Here is a 19124-nt window from a genome sequence, read left to right as displayed (position 1 = left end):
TATCACAGGAGGTGATAAAGAAGTTAAATGTTTCCTTTTAAGGAAAAAAAGAGGTGGAGCTGAGCAGCACTGTTGAAGCTGTGGGCGGAGCTAATGTACAGACTGTATAAATAGTAGCAGAAGCTTGAAATAAGGAAACTAACCACATCGATCACCTGGTATTATTATTACTGTGATTCACAGGGTTTTTCTGAGGTGTGTTTGAAATGATGAGAATATTACAAGTCTAAATAAAAAACAATAACGTAAACGTTACAAACTGCACCTTTAAATGTTGTTTACTAACAGGCTTGTACAGACTTGCAATATTTGATGAGATTTTTCTGAGATTTTCAGTCAGAACGTGTCTTTTATGAGATCAGAGTGAACATTTGAAGTAAGTGTGTGTGTGTGTTATTGCTATAAAAATAAATCATTTATTTATTTTTTTAAGCTGACAATGACACCTCCAGGACACTAGATGGCAGTAAGGCTCTTTAATAATTCCTCACACCAGCACACACACACACACACACACACACACACACATCAGAGATGATTTATCTTTCTATCTTTATAGGTACATTTTATACAAGACTTCAACTTTTGTCAAACCTTTTCACAAAAGATTACATTGGAAATGAAAACACGTGTGACACGTGACTCTTCATCCCTGGTGCTAGATATTTTTATTAATATTAAAATTACTGAAAGTTAGAGAAAGAAAATAAATGTGTAATATAGCTGCAAGCAGCAATTATGGGGCCAATGATCTGAGTCTAAATGGGTGAAAACTCGCACGAACGGTCCCAAATCAAAAACGTGCTTCTTTTAAACATCCAGTGAGCACTAGGTGGCGCTGTTCAGAAACTGCGCAGGTACCCTCAAGTCATGATGGCTATAATATATACCAATTTTGTTCTGAATACACTAAAGCATTATCGTGATATAGCCTCATGGGCATTTCGACATGCTCATCATCGAATTCTTTGCGTTTTATTCGAGAATCCACTTGAAGATGATCTGATTCGATTTTCGTGAAAACTGGACAAACGGTGTAGTAGGAGTTAGGTTTTTCAGAAAATTCAAAATGGCGGAAACATTCTCATGACGGAAAACGACATCGACTCTGCGTGCCGGATTCCATAACTGCCCTGTGTACGGTTCTCCGTTCTGCCATAGACTCAAGAGCAGAAGAAGAAGAAGAACACTAATGAATTACAATAGGTGCCTGCGGTGATTGGTCTCTGATTACAACTGACTCCACCCACTCTCATCAAACATCAGCAAAATGGGTGGAGCCTGAGCTCTTCATCATCTGGATTGAGATACGAATCAAGCCTAGAAGCGAACACTTACCATAAGTAGTTTCAATTTAAAATGATTGGATTTTAAACACCACACACAGTGCAGTTTTAATCTTGTGTGTGTGTGTGTGTGTTGTTTACTTCACAGCATAACCGACGATGTGTGGTTTAATCAGGAAATTAAGCGGAGCCTGGATGTGGCGGAGCTGCACCTCTGAGAACCCAGCTTGTTCCACGTGCTGCCAGGTCGCACGGGTCAACTCACAGCCGTCACCGAAAAAGTACCTGTAACACCCGGGGAAACCGTACACCTCATTAACACGCTACAAACACCGCGCGCTCACTCTTAAACTTCACAATGACAATAATAAGACAGAAAAAACCCCACAGCGACAGCATATGAGAACGAGCGCGTTAATATAAACCTGCGCTACTCTCAGAGCTGCTGTTCTAGAGAACTAATCAACACCTCCTGACCAATCACAGTCCAGTATTCAGCAGTGCTGTGGTGTCAAAGTTAAACAAGGTCACGTGGACGTATTTTATCATCTCGCACAAGAGATTAAACTCCATACAGTTTGAATTGGTGCTGAAAATATTGGCACCTGTGTGTGTGTGTGTGTTCAATACCAGAAAGGCTGAATCACGTTCTGCAGAAAGAAGGTCCAGCTAGATTCCTCAGCCACAACGTGCTCCATGAAGAAAAACGCTCCACCCTGTAAACCAAAACTTTATTAGTTTATTAATAATGCGAGTGATAACTGTTTATAATCTGTACCACCACCACCACCACACCACCACCACCACCACCAACAACAACAACCAGAGGAATGGGGATTGTCAAGTGTCAGTGTGTGTTTTTATAAATGTCCTTCAGTTAACCCTTTTTAACTGTGTGAACTGGTTTAAGGCTACACTACACCAGTGTTTCTCTACCAGATAGGATTCTGAGTAGAACCCATTATCCACAGAACCCTTATTGGAACCACTGTGAGTGTAACCTGTAACCTCAATAGTTCAAAGGTAAATTATTTTGCAACAAGAAGAAGATTGGGCCATCACCCTGAACACCATCGTCATCCTGAGCAACATCGTCACCCTGAACACCACCGTCGCCCTGAGCACCACCATCACCCTGAGCAACATCGTCACCCTGAGCAACATCGTCACCCTGAGCAACACAGTCACCCTGAACACCATCGTCACCCTGAACACCACCGTCGCCCTGAGCACCACCATCACCCTGAGCAACATCGTCACCCTGAGCAACATCGTCACCCTGAGCAACATCGTCACCCTGAACACCACCGTCACCCTGAGCACTGAAGCCCCACAAGGTTGTGTCCTGAGCCCCCTGCTCTACTCTCTCTACACACATGACTGTGTCCTCGCACAGCTCCAGCTCTATCATCAAGTTTGCTGACGACACAGTAATTATGGGCTACATCTCCAACAACGACGAGGCCTCCTTCTTTGACGAGGTGGAGAAACTCGTAGCTTGGTGCCAGGCTAACAGTCTCTCTCTGAATGTCAGTAAAACCATGGAGCTCTTTGTGGACTTCAGGAAGAGGCAGCAGAGGAACTACACCCCACTCGAGATTGGCGGGACCCGCATGGAGAGAGTGAGCAGCTTCAGATACCTTGGAGTACACATCTCTGAGGACCTGACCTGGACTCATCACATCCAAGCTCTGGTGATCGAAGCCAGACAACGGTTGTACCACCTGAGACTGCTGAGGAAATTCAGGGTCTCCCCAGCGATCCTGCAAACTTTCTACACTGGGGTCAGAGAACGTTTACGGACAACGTTTAGAAACATTTTCTGAGGCTTCCTCTGAAGATGATGTGTGCCAAATTTGGTGATGATTGGACATAATTTATAGTAGGAGGAGTAGCAAAAACAATTTTCTGACAAAATCCAACATGGCGGAAAATCTAATCTGGCAGAAATTGATGTCACAGGATGCGTTAAACTCGTCTCGACCCAGAGAATCCAGGCATGCCTTTTAATGCAAGACATTTTGGACACACGGTTCAAAAAGTATGACCGTAAGCGTACTTCCAAATTAGGCCCAGATTTCACCTGATAGTGGCACTACAGCGCTGGCAGCACTTGGGCCATATTTGGTCAGAATGTTAGTTAGACCCTCCCCAATCAGTGTGCAAATTTACAACTTTTTACCAGATGGTTCTATGGGCTGTTATAGATAGACACCCTAGCCAGAAGAAGAAAAAGAAGAGGAATAATAATAATAAGTAAAGTCATAATATCAATAATTATTCATAATAATAATAATAATAATAATAATAATAGTCACCTCTCTGAGGATCCTCTTGGCCTCCTGTAGAACCTGACCCATGTTCTTGACGGAACACAGAACCAGTGTGCACACCACCACGTCCACAGAACCGTCCTGAACCTGCCGCAGGTCCTCAGCGGGCGCCACCAGGAACCTGTCGTACTCCAGGTGCGGGCTGTTCTCTATGCTCTTCTGCAGGTACTTCTGGAAGTGCGGGTTCGGGTCGGTGCACGTGACCTTGCAGCCTGCGGGATAGTGCTCGAAGTTGGCTCCGGTACCGCAGCCGATCTCCAGCACGCGCAGAGGCCCGCGCGGCGGACTGAACCGTACCAGGCCGCGGAACAGCTCGCGCTTCTGCTCCTTCATCTTCACGTTGTACGTCACGGAGATCTTGTATATGAGGTACGGGAAGAAGCGCTTGTAGAGTTTGTAAAGCCCGAGCGCTTCCGCGATCACCAGCGGAACCGTCACGAGCCTCACCACGAGCGTGCACGCGCGCATCAACAACGACATGTCGTCTCTCTCCACCGGATACCGAACTTTGTCTCGGAAAATAACGATCCGGAAATAAAACGTTACGGTTAGATCCTAAAGTGCAGGCGAGGAGACGGGAGCTCATGCATATTCATTGTGCAGCGCACAAACGCGGCGTGTGATTGGCCGAAGTGCGAGTGACGTCACTGAATATTCAGTTCTGTCCTCAGATGACTCCCTCAGGGCAAAACGCTTACTCTGCACTTAGATTAGACCATGCATTGGACAACTCCTCTCACACGTGTTTACGTATCTGAAAGTCTTGAAGTTAGCCAATCAGCCAATCACGTGACAGCAGCTCAGTGTAGGCCTACAGAATCATGAAGAGCTTCAGTCAGTGTTCACATCTAACATCAGGATGGAGAAGACATCTCAGTGATCTCAGTGATTCTGACAGTTCGATTATTTCAGAAACTGCTGATCTGCTGGGAATTTTACACACAGCAATCTCGTAGAGTTACACAGAAAACAAACAAACAAACAAACAAACATCAGTGGGTGGAAACGTGTTACTGATGAGAGAGGTGAGAGGAGAATGAGCAGACTGCTCACCTGCAGCAACCGTGGAGAGCAGAAAAGCATCTCAACACTTTGAACCTTCACGCAGATGAACTGCAGGTGTACAGGTGTTCCTAATAAAGTGGCTGGTGAGTATGTGTGTGTATAACTTGTAAATCTTTTCAAGTCACTGCATGTAAGGGAAAGGTCGTCTATAGGTCATTAATTATGTTCCCTATAGCACTAGTGTAGACTTAAATATTGTGTATTTCATTGTGATGCACTTTTATATTTATATATGTATATATTTATAAACCTATTTAAAAACGTGGCAGATAAATACATTTATATCTACATGTATATGCTCAGGTGGACTGACTTACTTTGTGTGCCTTTTAACACACACACACACACACACACACACACACACACACACACACACACACACACACACACACACTTTGTCTGAGGCCAAGGTTCTACTCCCACCGAGCATATTTATCACAGGAACGTCCACAGCGTTTCTCATTTTTTCTCATGGTCTTTTATATTTCTGAAAGCAGATGTTTTACTGGAGGTTTTGTGGATAAAGATGAAACGATAAGGACATTTTTATTAAAGGCAGAATTTGTAAAGTTTACAGGACGTGTTCACCGTGAGATCTAGAACACAATGCACAGATGATGTTCTAGATCTAGAACCACAGAGCAATGCAGAGTGGAACGCTGGAGACTGTGTGTGCTCAGTGCGCTTCACAGCAGAACCAGCAGATGACGCGGCTGTTTAGATTTTAGCTCAAAAACACCATCACGGTGCTGTTAAAGTCCCCATGAACTCTAAATGGAAGTTTAGCGGCTTTCAGTATGAATACGACAGCTTTAAGGTGATCTATAAACTCCTGCGCTCCAAAAGAACCACAAAATTCGCGTTTAGAAGAGACATGCGTTCAAAACATGCAGTCTCTCTACCACCGATACGAATCAGCGATTCTGATGACATCATTCTGCACTCATCAGACTTTCTTTCCAACCAAAAGCTCTCTGGAATCTGAAGTGTCCCGCCCACAACGTTATAAACGTCCATGCTACTAACAGTCAAGACTGTGAGGAAAGCTAATCGCTATTGGCTGTTTTTAAAAGGGGAGGAGCCACTCGATATGTCCCGCCCTGACTTCCCGTTTCGGTGGAAATTACATAAACACATTGGATAACGCTGCACCTTTCATGGCGCGTCACGGGGACTTTAAACCTCGTCATCACACCGCACCTCATTTATCGAGCTGGATACGAACGGATTTATTTATGCTTAAGAAGACTAACTTATAGTCTAGAAATCACCTCATCTGCACGGGCTTTTACATCTGGAATATAGCGTGGAGTTTAAACTGTTGATGTTCATGACGTTTAGCCGACGCCCTCATCCAGAGCGACTTATAGAAGAGCCTTGGAGTCTCGTGCTGGTTGGACCCTGGACACAAACCCGTACCAGATGGAAGATTTAGCGCTGACTTATTATTAATATTATATATTGCTAAATATTTTTATCGGTATAGAAGTGAGTTAAAATATCTTCCAGCTGTTACCCTGATTATTCATTTCGGGCTCCCAGCTCTGTGCACTTCGCCTTTTATGGAGTTTTTGTGGGCGTCGCTAAATGCAAATGAGCCGCGTCAGAAACCTGCTTTACACTTTGAGTGAGTGAGTGAGTGTGAGAGTGAGTGTGAGAGTGTGAGAGTGTGAGTGTGTGTGTGTGTGTGAGAGTGTGTGTGAGAGTGTGTGTGAGAGTGTGTGTGAGAGTGTGTGTGTGTGAGTGTGTGTGTGTGAGTGTGTGTGTGTGTGAGTGTGTGTGTGAGTGTGTGTGAGTGTGTGAGAGTGTGTGTGAGAGTGTGTGTGTGTGAGAGTGTGTGTCTGTGTGTGAGTGTGTGTCTGTGTGTGAGTGTGTGAGAGTGTGTGTGAGAGTGTGTGTGAGAGTGTGTGTGTGTGTGTGAGTGTGTGACTGTGTGTGAGTGTGTGTGTGAGAGTGAGAGTGTGAGTGTGAGAGTGTGAGAGTGTGAATGTGAGAGTGTGAGAGTGAGAGTGTGAGAGTGTGAGAGTGTGAGAGTGTGAGTGTGAGTGTGAGAGTGTGAGTGTGAGAGTGTGAGTGTGAGTGTGAGAGTGAGAGTGTGAGTGTGAGAGAGTGTGAGAGTGTGAGTGTGTGAGTGTGAGTGTGAGAGTGTGTGTGAGTGTGAGAGTGAGAGTGAGAGTGTGAGAGTGAGTGTGAGAGTGAGAGTGAGTGTGTGAGTGTGTGTGAGTGTGTGTGAGTGTGTGTGAGTGTGTGAGTGTGTGAGTGTGTGTGTGAGTGTGTGAGTGTGTGAGTGTGTGTGTGTGAGTGTGAGTGTGAGTGTGTGAGTGTGAGTGTGTGAGTGTGAGTGTGTGAGTGTGAGTGTGTGAGTGTGAGTGTGTGAGTGTGAGTGTGTGAGTGTGTGTGAGTGTGTGTGAGTGTGTGAGTGTGTGTGTGTGAGTGTGTGAGTGTGTGTGTCTGAGTGTGTGAGTGTGTGTGAGTGTGTGAGTGTGTGTGAGTGTGTGAGTGTGTGTGAGTGTGTGAGTGTGTGAGTGTGTGAGTGTGTGAGTGTGTGAGTGTGTGAGTGTGTGAGTGTGTGAGTGTGTGAGTGTGTGAGTGTGAGTGTGAGAGTGTGTGTGAGTGTGAGTGTGAGAGTGTGTGTGAGAGTGTGTGAGAGTGTGTGAGAGTGTGTGAGAGTGTGTGTGAGTGTGTGTGAGTGTGTGAGTGTGAGTGTGAGAGTGTGTGTGAGTGTGTGTGAGTGTGTGAGTGTGTGTGTGTGAGTGTGTGTGTCTGAGTGTGTGAGTGTGTGAGTGAGTGTGAGTGTGTGTGAGTGTGAGTGTTGTAGTTTGGGAGGTGATCAGTGTAGTACCCGGTGACTATAATACGGTGTGGTTGTGTAGTCTGATGCTGTGGTAGTTTGGGAGGTGATCAGTGTAGTACCCGGTGACTATAATGTGGTTGTGTAGTCTGATGCTGTGGTAGTTTGGGAGGTGATCAGTGATGAACACGGAATCGACCTGTCCGGTATCTACCACGGCGACGGCGACCTGCAGCTGGAGCGGGTTAACGTGTATTACAGCGAAGCCACTGGTAAACTCGGCTAGTCATAGCTTCACCGTCTGTCCAGATAAGCTCAGGTTTAAATGCTCACCTGAAATGCTGAAGTGTCCGTAGTGAAAGTGTGTCCTGTGGTGAAACAGGTGGAAGGGGGGTTCCCCGGGCTGTACTGGTGGACCTGGAGCCGGGGACCACTGACTCTGTTAGACCTGGTCCTTTTGGTCAAGTGTTCAGACCAGACAGCTTCGTGTTTGGTGAGTGACATTTATATTTCATTTTATTTTTACTGATTCACATGTGCAGTGCATGAATGCATGAGTTTTGGTTTTTACGGGCTTATGGAGAGATCTGGGATATCCAGCGGGACTTCCTAAATGACTAAATACATGAATGAGTAAAGTTTTACTTTTCAGAATCCTTCAACATATTGTAAGACTGTTCATCTGTCCCGTCGAAGCCCTGAATGTAAACTCGGTATTTCTTACATGGCCTTTAAAGTGCTACTGAAATAAAACGTTCTTCTAGTTGGGCTGGGGGGAGATGGCTGGATACAGACGTCAAATATCTGCCCTAAAGTAATATTTTGCCCAACATGAGCACAACTTTTTATTTCTTCTATCTTGTGTCTGGGCCACATTTGTTATGCTCATAAGCAACGCTGAATGAGTGCATGAATGCACGCAGAAGGTCCAGTTTACCCCGATATTATGCCAATTTAGAGAAATGAGGGAAAGAAATGCAAGGTGACATTGAATGAAGAATTGAGTAGTAGATTTTTCTCATTTTCGATATGTAGGTCACAACCAATGCGTACAACATATATTTCTTAAGGTGTATCTAGAAAGTTCCAAAAAATGCATTCAAAGATCTGAGTATTTTCTTTTGGATAGTAATACATGTATTAAGCACACATTTTTAAATAGATCACTTTAATTGTTTAAAATGGCATGTGTGTGTGGTGCCTTTTTGTTGTAATTTAGCCGCATTGTCCCGCTTTTCACAGTGGGGGGCTGGAAACAACTGGGCCAAAGGCCATTATACTGAAGGTGCTGAGCTGGTGGACTCGGTGCTGGATGTTGTGCGTAAGGAGGCTGAGAGCTGTGAGTGCCTACAGGGCTTCCAGCTCACTCACTTCTTGGGTGGGGGCACCGGATCGGGCATGGGCACGCTGCTCATCAGCAAGATCCGTGAGGAGCATCCGGACCGCATCATGAACACGTTCAGTGTTGTGCCGTCTCCTAAAGTCTCAGACACAGTGGTGGAGCCCTACAACGCCACTCTGTCTGTGCACCAACTGGTGGAGAACAATGATGAGACGTACTGCATTGACAATGAAGCACTTTATGACATCTGTTTCCGCACTTTAAAGCTCACAACTCCCACTTATGGCGATCTCAACCATCTTGTTTCTGCTTCCGTTTTCATGGGCAGCTCAACGCTGACCTGCGAAAACTGGCTGTCGATATGGTTCCCTTCCCTCGTCTGCACTTTATCATGCCTGGTTTTTGCTCCACTCACCAGCAGGGGGAGCCAGCAGTACCGTGCACTCACCGTGCCTGAACTAACACAACAGATGTTTGATGCCACGAATATGAAGGCGGCGTGTGATCCACGCCATGGCCGCTACCTGACTGTGGCTGCTATCTTCCGGGGCCGCATGTCTATGAAAGAGGTGCATGAGCAGATGCTCAATGTGCCAAACAAAATCAGCAGCTATTTTGTGGAATGGATCCCCAACAATGTCAAAACAGCTGTATGTGACATCCCACCCAGAGGGCTTAAGATGGCTGCCACGTTCATTGGCAGCAGAACAGCCGTCGAGGAGCTGTTCAAGCGCATCTCGGAGCAGTTCACAGCCATGTTCAGGATAAACGGCCTTCCTGCATTGGTACACAGGAGAAGGAATGGATGAGATGGAGTTCACTGAGGCAGAGAATGACCTTGTGTCTGAGTACCAGCAGTACCAGAACGCCACAGCTGAAGAGGAGGGCGGGTTTGAGGAAGAGGCAGAAGAGGAATTAGCATAAAGATGTGTTAATCTTTCACAGGTTCATATTTTCACAATTTTTATGTCTTTCTGTTCCTTGAAATCGATGTAAAGTTCAGTTAACAACTCCACCTTTGTACTTTCAAACGTTCTAATAAATGTTTAACTTGGGCAGCTTGGCTCGTTCTTTGCTCATTTTGAACTAAATCATTCAGCAATTTGGAGACCAATGTCCTTTTAGTTCTCATGTAGTTGCACAGAAATGTGAATATGATATTTACATTTTAATCTTGTACTTCCTGAGCTTTTTTATAGGGTCTAAACATTTGAATCCGTTATTAAGAATTGATTTGATTTAATCACGTATGAAGACTAGGCAGGAAATATACGCCACGACAGTCTTTATCAACGTACATTTTAAGTGTGAAATGTTTTAAGAACAGAAACAACAGTAACGTGTAACACATGGAGTCATCATAATATCTTTCCATCATTAAGAGACATTAAATCATTGTTGTCATAAATCGATTGGTGAACACTTCAGTGAAAAGTCTTCTCCTTTTTTTGTTCGTTTGTTTTGTTTTTGAGAGCCGCTGCTGGTAGCAGGGATGACAAAAGGTACAGGGAGCGAAAGCCACAAAAACGAACAAGTATTTTCATTGAATGTATTTGAAAACAAGAAGGTTACTCTAAACTGTACCAGCGTGATTTTACTGAAGAGACCGGTGCAGCATTGTAGTAACGCTAGGGGGACCCCCAACATCACGGGGGACAAATGGGCCATTTATCCCAGACATGTAGAGGCCGGGGGTCTAGGGGATCAACTGATTATGGAATAAGAGTGTCCGATCAAAATATGATTGTGAAAATGTACAGTACTGTGTAAAAGTCTAGGCACCCTTTTTTTTTTTTTTAAGTACAACCTTCGTTACAGATTTTTATTTGATGACTTCTACATGATCGAGTCAGTACAAAAACATTTTAGATTTCGAAACATGACATTAAATGAGATGTTACAGAAAAGTGTTTGTATGTCAGTAAAGAAAGCAGCGTATTATGTAAGAGACACGCTTCAGACGAAAAACAAAAACAAAACCACAGTGAAGGCTGCTGGGTTTCGCTGCAGAAATAAGAAGTGAGTGCGACAGACAAAGTCTCCAGAAGAACCTTGTCTGGTTCTGCAAGACGCTCAATAAAACTGATCGACTCACTGATCAGAGTGGACGTATAAAGTGTTCAGATTCATATAAACAAAAACACAACAAACATCTTCTTTGATCCTTTCTTAAAAGTCACTTCTAATGGAATTTAATTTACACCAAATGTAAAGATTTTTTTTAAAGGCTGTTTATCTTGTTAATAAAATGTGAAACTAATACCTTTATCCTGTGAACTGTGTAAAAATGAATATAATTTTTTTTAACAAATTTAACAAACACATTGTGACAGTATTTTCTGTAGTGTCTTTTTTCGAATCAGTACGACTGACTGCTGTCGAACTGACAACATGAAAGTCACGTTTTAACCTTTTCATGGAAAAAACAACAATAGTACCTGATATCAAAAGAACTAAATGAAGATTAAAATGATATTCAGATTGAATACAAAGGACTTATAATTTAAGACAAACCAAGCCGTTAGTTTTATCAGCTAGTTTAACTCAATAAAACTGAGTGAACTGATGAAGAGAAATAATATAATATATATTATAAATCAAAAATAATATGACTTCATATATTCGTAATAATATATTTAGAATAACAATAACGTTACATTTTCATAAGCACCTTTCATTCAAGTGTAAATCTCAATGCGTTACAATAATCCAAAAAGAAAAATGATCCTAATCCAAATAATAATGTGAATAAGCAGTGCTTGATGTGTAAAGCACTTTAAATAGATCAGATAATAAGGTGAGTATTAGAGAGGTCCTGTGTTACAGACGCAGTAGACGCGACGCTGAAGTCGTATCAGGGGTTCAGGAAATGTGAAATAGGTTATTTCTAACCAGGCCTCAGTGTCACATGACCTGCTGACTTCCTGTACCATCAGGAGATTTAGAAATATAAATAATATTGATCATGCCGAAACTTTGAGGTTTTCTTCCTTTGCTTTTCCGGCTTAAACCTGCGGCGTGACGCTGAAACCGAGTGTGTGTTTATAAATAATGTCCTGTTCCTCTAATGCTCCTTTCTGCTCAGTGCTGTCTCAGTCAACTTTATTTAAAGCTGTCTTATTGATCATTTTACTCTAAAATAATTACACAGTACTTTAGAATTTCTACCACTCACTAACATGCTTAATATCTACATCCTAATGGACTGTAGAGGAGATCTTACACAGACAATATGCCTCTGAGCCACAGGTTATATAACATACACTGATCAGCTATAACATTACAACCACCGGCCTAATATCGTGCAGGTCCCCCTCTCCTTGTGACCCCAAAACAGCTCTGAGTCGTCGAGGCCTGGACTCCACAAGACCTCTGAAGGTGTGCTGTGGGATCTGGCACCAAGACGTTAGCAGCAGATCCTTTAAGTCCTTTAAGATGTGAGGTCGAGCCTCCATGGATCGGACTTGTTTGTCCAGAACGTCCCACAGACGCTGGATCGGATTGAGATCTGGGGAATTCGGAGGCCGAGTCAACACCTTGAACTCTTTGTGATGTTCCTCAGACCGTTCCTGAACTATTTCTGCAGTGTGTCAGAGAGTGTTATCCTGCTGGAAGAGCCCACTGATATTAGGGGATACCGCTGCTGTGTACTTGGTCTGCGGCGATGTTTTGGTAGGTGGGACGTGTCAAAGTGACATCCACATGAACGCAGGACCCGAGGTTTCCCAGCAGAACATTGCGCAGAGCATCACACTTCCTCCACCGACTCGCCTTCTTCACATAGTGCATCCTGGTGCCATCTCTTCCCCAGGTAAGCGACCCACACACACACACACACACACACACACACACCCGACCTCAACATGATGTAAAAGAAACCGTGATTCATCAGACCAGGCCTCCTTCTTCCATTGCTCCCTGGTCCAGTTCTGATGCCCTTTGTAGGTGTTTCGGTGGTGTACAGGGGGTCAGCATGGGCACTCTGACCGCTCTGCAGCTCCATACACAGCAAGCTGTGATGCTCTGTGTGTTCTGACTCCTTTCTATCAGATCCAGCGTGAACATTTTCAGCAGTTTGTGCTGCAGTAGCTCTTCTGTGGGCTCGGACCCAACAGGCGAGCCTTCTCTCCCCACGCGCATCACTGAGCCTTGGGAGCCCATGACCCTGTCTCCGGTTCACCGGTTGTCCTTCCTTCGACCACTTTCCGTAGGTACTAACCCCTAAATACCAGGAACACCCCACATGACCTGTCATTTTGGAGAAGCTCTGACCGAGTTGTCTAGACATCACAATCTGCCCCTTGTCAAAGATCCGTACACTCGCCCATTTTTCCTGCTTCCAACACGTCAACTTCCAGAACTGACTGTTCACCTGCCGCCTAATAAATATCTCCCACCCCTTTGTAACGAGATAGTCAGTGTTATTCACTTCACCTGTCGGTGATTTTTATGTTATGGCTGATAGGTGTATATCCTGACTGAATGGACATGTAGGTAAAGATCGAGTTATATCTTGTGCGAAAGGAGGTTTGAAAGACGCTCCAGGAAGCGCTCACTCGTTTCTTTTGTCTCGCACCGCAAACAAAAAATGCAGAACAATAAAATATAGGCATGGTTTAAACGGACGTGTCAGAGAAGATTGCTTCCTGGGGTTTATTAGGAAGTTACTGAGTTCCTAGCACAGGTACAGCTACAGACATGTTACTGTCACGTGACCTACCACCGCTCAAGCGCTCATAATAAAAGACAAAACCTTCAAAGTCAAGGGAAACGTTGTTAAATGTGGTTCTACACGTTACAGGGTGTACTTATTTGTGATTTATACAGAGATCACGTATTACTACACACGTCTGCCTATAATATCACCGATCACACACACACACGTCCAGAGAACTAATGCCGTCTGAACAGTACTAACACACGACCCTCAGGAGGCTGGTGTGTTTCAGGAACCTTAACGTTTGTGTATCTGCTCAAGAATGACTGGCTATAAAACCATACAACAATGTTACTGAAGTAAAAAGAAATATCCCACACAATTACCAAGATACAGAACGCAAACACCAAACGATCCAAAACAAACAGGAAGTGAAAATGTCAGTGTGTCAGTGCCAAGTTATGAAGCGAGGCCAGGGGTGCTGTTTACTGGAATACACACCGGATACCTTGTCTGTGGTGTGTAAATAGTGTGTGTGTGTGTGTGTGTGTGTGTGTGTATGTGTGTGTGTGTGTGTGTGTGTGTGTGTGTGTGTGTGTGTGTGTGTGTGTGTGTGTGAGAGAGAGACTCAGACTCGGAGAGAGTGTTTTTGGTCGTATTTAAACGAATCTCTCAGCTCAGAATCTTTCCTCCTGCTCTCAGTCCTGATTGAAGAAGTGACAGGTGAGAAATACAACTTTAAAAATTAAAATCATAAACCCGCTACAAAACATCATCTCTTAACCAGAAAATAAAATAAATTAATAAAACTCTCATTTTACTGGCACGTTACTTTACTTTTATTCTATTTAAATTATACTTTATAATTGTAATATTATTTTAATATATAATGTAATATAATATAACGTAATTTAATATATAATATAATATAACATAATGTAATATAATATAATATAATATAAAATAACATAATGTAATATAATATAAATATAGCATAAATATAACAATGTAATATAATATAAATATAATATAAAATAACAATGTAATATAATTAATATAATATAAATATAGCATAAATATAACATAATGTAATGTAATATAATATAATATAAATATAACAATGTAATATAATGTAAATATAACATAAATATAACATAATGTAATGTAATGTAATATAAATATAACAATGTAATATAATATAATATAATATAATATGTAATGTAATGTAATTGTACTTGTAATTCTTTTCTATACACTGTCTGAATTCTCTAACTCTAACTCTATTTTGATGTGTTTTTGTTTGATTCTTTCTGTCAGTTCTATTATTTATTTCACTTTATTATTTTCATTATTTGCTGATTTTATTATTTTATTGTCGGCTACTGTTTTCGTCTTTCTTTCTTTCTTTTTTTTTAATGTAATTTTTCGAAAGCACTTTGAGTTCCGTTTTAAATATAAAAATAAAAAGGTGTTATGTATAAAACATTATTTATATACAGTTGTGCCCAAAAGTTTGCATACCCCAGTAGCAGAATCTGCTAAATCTTAATACTGTTAACAAAATAAGAGGGATCATAAAAATGATAAAAACAATTTACACCGATCGTCCTGTTCAAAAGTTTACACCCCCCGGCTCTTAATGTATCGTGTCGCCTTCTTGAGCGTCAGTGAATGTTTACACCTTGTGTAATAGTCGTGTACGAGTCCCTCGGTCGTCCTCGGTGTGAGAAGACGGCTCTCGACATCATCTACTCGCAAAAGTTGAAAAGGGGCCAAATATGCAGAATATTCTGGAAAAGTAAAGAATGTGCAGGACTCGGAGGATTTATTCTGGAGAACAGCGGGCGGTTTAACCGCTCAGGAGAAACACGGGACTCGTGAAGAACTCTCACAGAACACGAACACAGTCGCTGATCATCCACGTAACGACACACGGTATTAAGAATCAAGGGTGTGCAAACTTTTGAACAGGTTCATTTTCATAAATTCAGCTATTATCTTGTCTCGTGGACTTTATATAAACATGTGTTATGTGAAATAGTTCATTCAGGACAGAACTAAATAAACAACAACATGGGATTTTTATCATCCGTCTTATTTTGTTAACAATCTTAAGATTTAGCAGAAAGCGAAATCTTTATTTATAAAGATAGAGACTTATATAATATAAATCTCATTAAAACTGTCGAAAGTTTACGCGTGACACAGTTTCCTGGTTAATAAATTCTGTCGCTCTCACGTCGTGTGAGAGAATTTGTGAGAACGGAAAACTTCTCTGTTATTCCAAATGATTAGCGTTGCTCTTTAGTTTTTTCGAGGTTTGTAAGTTGAAGTAAGTTGAAGTAAGTTGAAGTAAGTTGAAGTAAGTTGAAGTAAGTTGCACTTCATTACAGATTAAAGCGTTTAGTGTACTGTGTAAACCGGGCTGAAATTTCCCAGGTTTAGACTCGGAAATTTCCACTCGTTAATGTCAGCGTTAATGGATTTCCCCAGGTGTTAATTACAGTGTAAAAGCGGTGTTCACGTTACAGCGTTGGTCTTGCTGGAGCAGGTCGTTGGGTCGGTAATGGGGAAACCCAGCATGTTGGACCTGAAAGAAAACAAGCTCGTTGCTGTGTGAAGAGGAATTTTCTAGAATTTTCAGAGCGGCAAGGGGAAAATCTGAAAATGAACGACATGATGCACATTTAACGTCATTTATAATTTTGTATAAACCTTTTGAAATGATATTTCTGTATTACTGTGTAAAACATGTCGGTTGGTGTTAGCCTCCTGACAAAACATATGCTAATGTCCTTTGATGGGAAAATATAGATGAATAAGCCAAATTACTTTTTGTGAGAAAGGTTTAAACATCAGCTTGCGTAACTATTTTTACAGTTAGCATCATGTAACCTAGTTTGCTACATAACTATTAATGTTACATCCAGCTAGTTACTCTGTGACGTTGGGCCTCATTTATCGAGCAGGATACGAACAGATTTATTCGTAAATCAGTCGTACGTTTGCGTTTACACGTCTCCTACTCGTGCTCCTGAGTGTGTGTAAATGTGCGCATAAGAAACTCTAACTAATGTAAACTTCGACTTCAAATCGTATAATCTGCGTGGATTACTGCACTTTTATACCTGGAACATACTGAGGTGTTTTAACTGCTTCTGTTTATTACGGTGACGGCGTTTAGCAGACGCTCTTCTCGTCATTTACAGAAGAGCTCTGGAGTTCTGCCAGTCTGCTCGGTCAGGGACTCGGAGACTCAGAGCTCCATCCAGAACATCTGACCAAAAACAGTCCTTTTATTTGATTGGCTTTGATTAAAGAGCATAAAAATAAATCAAGCGAGCCGACACCCCCCCCCCCCCCCCCCGAATTAAGACAAATATAACGAATTATTCAAATATGATAAAGAAATGTTGGCGTATAAACAGAGCCGTAAGCCGTGAACAAATGCCTCAGCTGATGGAAGATTGAGCTCTCGCGTATTATTATTATTATTATTATTATTATTATTATTATTATTATTATTATTATGAAATATTATTAAATATTTTGATTGGTGCAGAACTGAGTCAAAATAACTTCCACTTCTGCCGATCAGCCTTCATCCTGATCGCTCTAAACTGTATCAGACATTTTTTACTTTATGAGACTCTTTGCTACTAAACTGCACAACCGTTTACACTCCATGTCCTGTGTAGTTATTGTTCTGCATATACGGTCCTGTGTAGTTATTGTTCTGTTTTGTATCTGCACTCTGTGTAGTCTTGCGTATTCTTACGTGTTGCACCATGCTCCTGGAGAAATGACATTTGGCTTCAGTGTATACAAGCAAATACCATATAGTGGAATGGCAGTAAAAACCCACTTGACTTCGTTTCGTGCTCCCAGATGTGCACTTGACCTTATATGGAGTTTTGTGGGTGCCGCTAAATGCAAATGAGCGGTGTCTTTGCAGTTTACAGGTGCTCAGCATACGCACGCGGGTACGAAACAAATCAGCCTTTCCGGCAGAAATTTTTCTTCGGTTTGGCTCAGGCAGTAATACTGATAAAAAAAATGAGGCCCCATTTGGGTTAAAGAAAAATCTCCTCAGCGCTCTGATCAACACTGTGACGCAACCTTGCTGTGGTAAAACTCACCATGCTGGGCTTGTCCGGCGCTGGCGTTTCCAAATTCACCCAAATGGGGTTATTTTTCAGAAAACAACAGTTTGGCGATGTCAGTGAGTCGTAGGATTGACGCACATATCGCAAGTAAAAGGGCGGTACTGACTTGGCGGTTAAGACTCTGGGTGACTGATCAGAAGGTCGGGGGGTCAAACCCCAGCACTGCCAAGCTGCCACTGTTGGGCCCTTGAGTAAGGCCCTTAACCCTCTCTGCTCCAGGGGGCGCTGTATCATGGCTGACCCTGCGCTCTGACCCCAACGTCCTGACATGCTGGGGTATGCAAAAAAAAAAAATTCACTGTGTTGTTATGCATATAATGATATGATAACAAGAATGATTTTTTATTGATCAAAGATACATGACAGCACAGTGAAACTCTTTTCTTCGCATACCCCAGCATGTCAGAAAGTTGGGGTCAGAGCGCAGGGTCAGCCATGATACAGCGCCCCCTGGAGCAGAGCGGGTTAAGGGCCTTGCTCAAGGGCCCAACAGTGGCAGTGAACCCCTGACCTTCCGATCAGTAACCCAGAGCCTTAACCGCCAATCATTATCATTACATGCAACCAAATATTAAGAGTTATTTACTTTAAGACTATCTGTTCCTATACTTTTGCTCACCTAAGAACTGGGTCGTCTGATACAAAAGGTGTCACATTCTAAGTTGCTCAACACATCTGGATGTAAATATCAGGAAATGAAAGCTGAAATTCTGATCTATCGTCTCCTCTCCATCATCTGATGTCAAACCCAAATGTCTTTGGTGTATAGAATAAATAACAAAGAGCTGGCCTTGCCGTTCCAATACTTTCTGTAAGTTTGCGATCAAAATATTCAAAATATGAACACACGGAGTCCGTCTTCGCTATTTCTAATATCAACGTGTAATATAAACGATTTGAAAAGTAAAGAATTAATAGCTACGTTACAGACATAAATGCAACCTACATTATGATATTAAATGACTCTTAGATAAAACACATTTTCTCCAGAAATTGCAGAAATGATGAAAACGTTAACCGTCGATCAAAATGAATAAAAAATTTCGATTTTTTTTTGTTTTTCTCAGCTGAAACGACCGTTTTTATGTTAAAAACTTTTCTTTTTTTTTTTAAGTTGAAGCTATTTTTCACTTCAGTGTTGGTCAGTATTGGGATTATTTTAGTACAGTGCCACACGTTTTACCACAGAAACCAAATTCATACTCAGCCTGGACTGCATCGCTAAGCTAATCTCACGTCAATAACTAAGACCTTCGTTTCCGTTAGCTCTATTTAGAGCATCTGCCTCATTTTGGAACCATTTATGTCAACTCATCTACCTCTCTGACCCACATTCCGCCTCACTGACACTGCTGAATCTGATGCTGTTGATTTCATTCTCTATGACATAACATATAACACGTCATCTATAACATTTATTAACGCACAGCATATCATCCTTTCATTTATAAAAGTTGGAATCACTGGCGATGTACCGTTATAGG

The 19124-nt window shown here is 42.2% G+C and overlaps 2 protein-coding genes and 1 pseudogene across 2 annotated transcripts in view; 2 read left to right on the top strand and 1 right to left on the bottom strand.

The window, feature by feature from the left end:
- Positions 1–461: 461 nt before the first annotated feature.
- LOC108271752 (putative methyltransferase-like protein 7A) lies at positions 462–4211 on the bottom strand. The gene is made up of 3 exons (XM_017479481.2): positions 3605–4211; positions 1917–2002; positions 462–1571 (listed from the first exon to the last, which is right to left on the bottom strand). The coding sequence occupies exons 1-3, from the start codon at positions 4097–4099 to the stop codon at positions 1424–1426; spliced, it is 729 nt and encodes a 242-aa protein (XP_017334970.1). The 5' UTR covers positions 4100–4211; the 3' UTR covers positions 462–1423.
- Positions 4212–4754: 543 nt separating this feature from the next.
- On the top strand, positions 4755–10638 carry LOC108271750 (tubulin beta-4B chain-like; annotated as a pseudogene).
- Positions 10639–18165: 7527 nt separating this feature from the next.
- hdac7b (histone deacetylase 7b) overlaps positions 18166–19124 on the top strand; it is a 15883-nt gene continuing 14924 nt past the window's right edge. The window contains exon 1 of the mRNA XM_053683512.1: positions 18166–19124. This exon is cut by the window's right edge and continues 187 nt beyond it. The gene's annotated coding sequence lies outside the window, so the exon portion shown is untranslated.

The sequence above is a fragment of the Ictalurus punctatus genome, chromosome 11 (assembly GCF_001660625.3).
Source record: "Ictalurus punctatus breed USDA103 chromosome 11, Coco_2.0, whole genome shotgun sequence".
NCBI lineage: Eukaryota > Metazoa > Chordata > Actinopteri > Siluriformes > Ictaluridae > Ictalurus > Ictalurus punctatus.
Note: the sequence above shows the minus strand (reverse complement) of the source record. Positions and strands in the feature narration are given on the sequence as shown.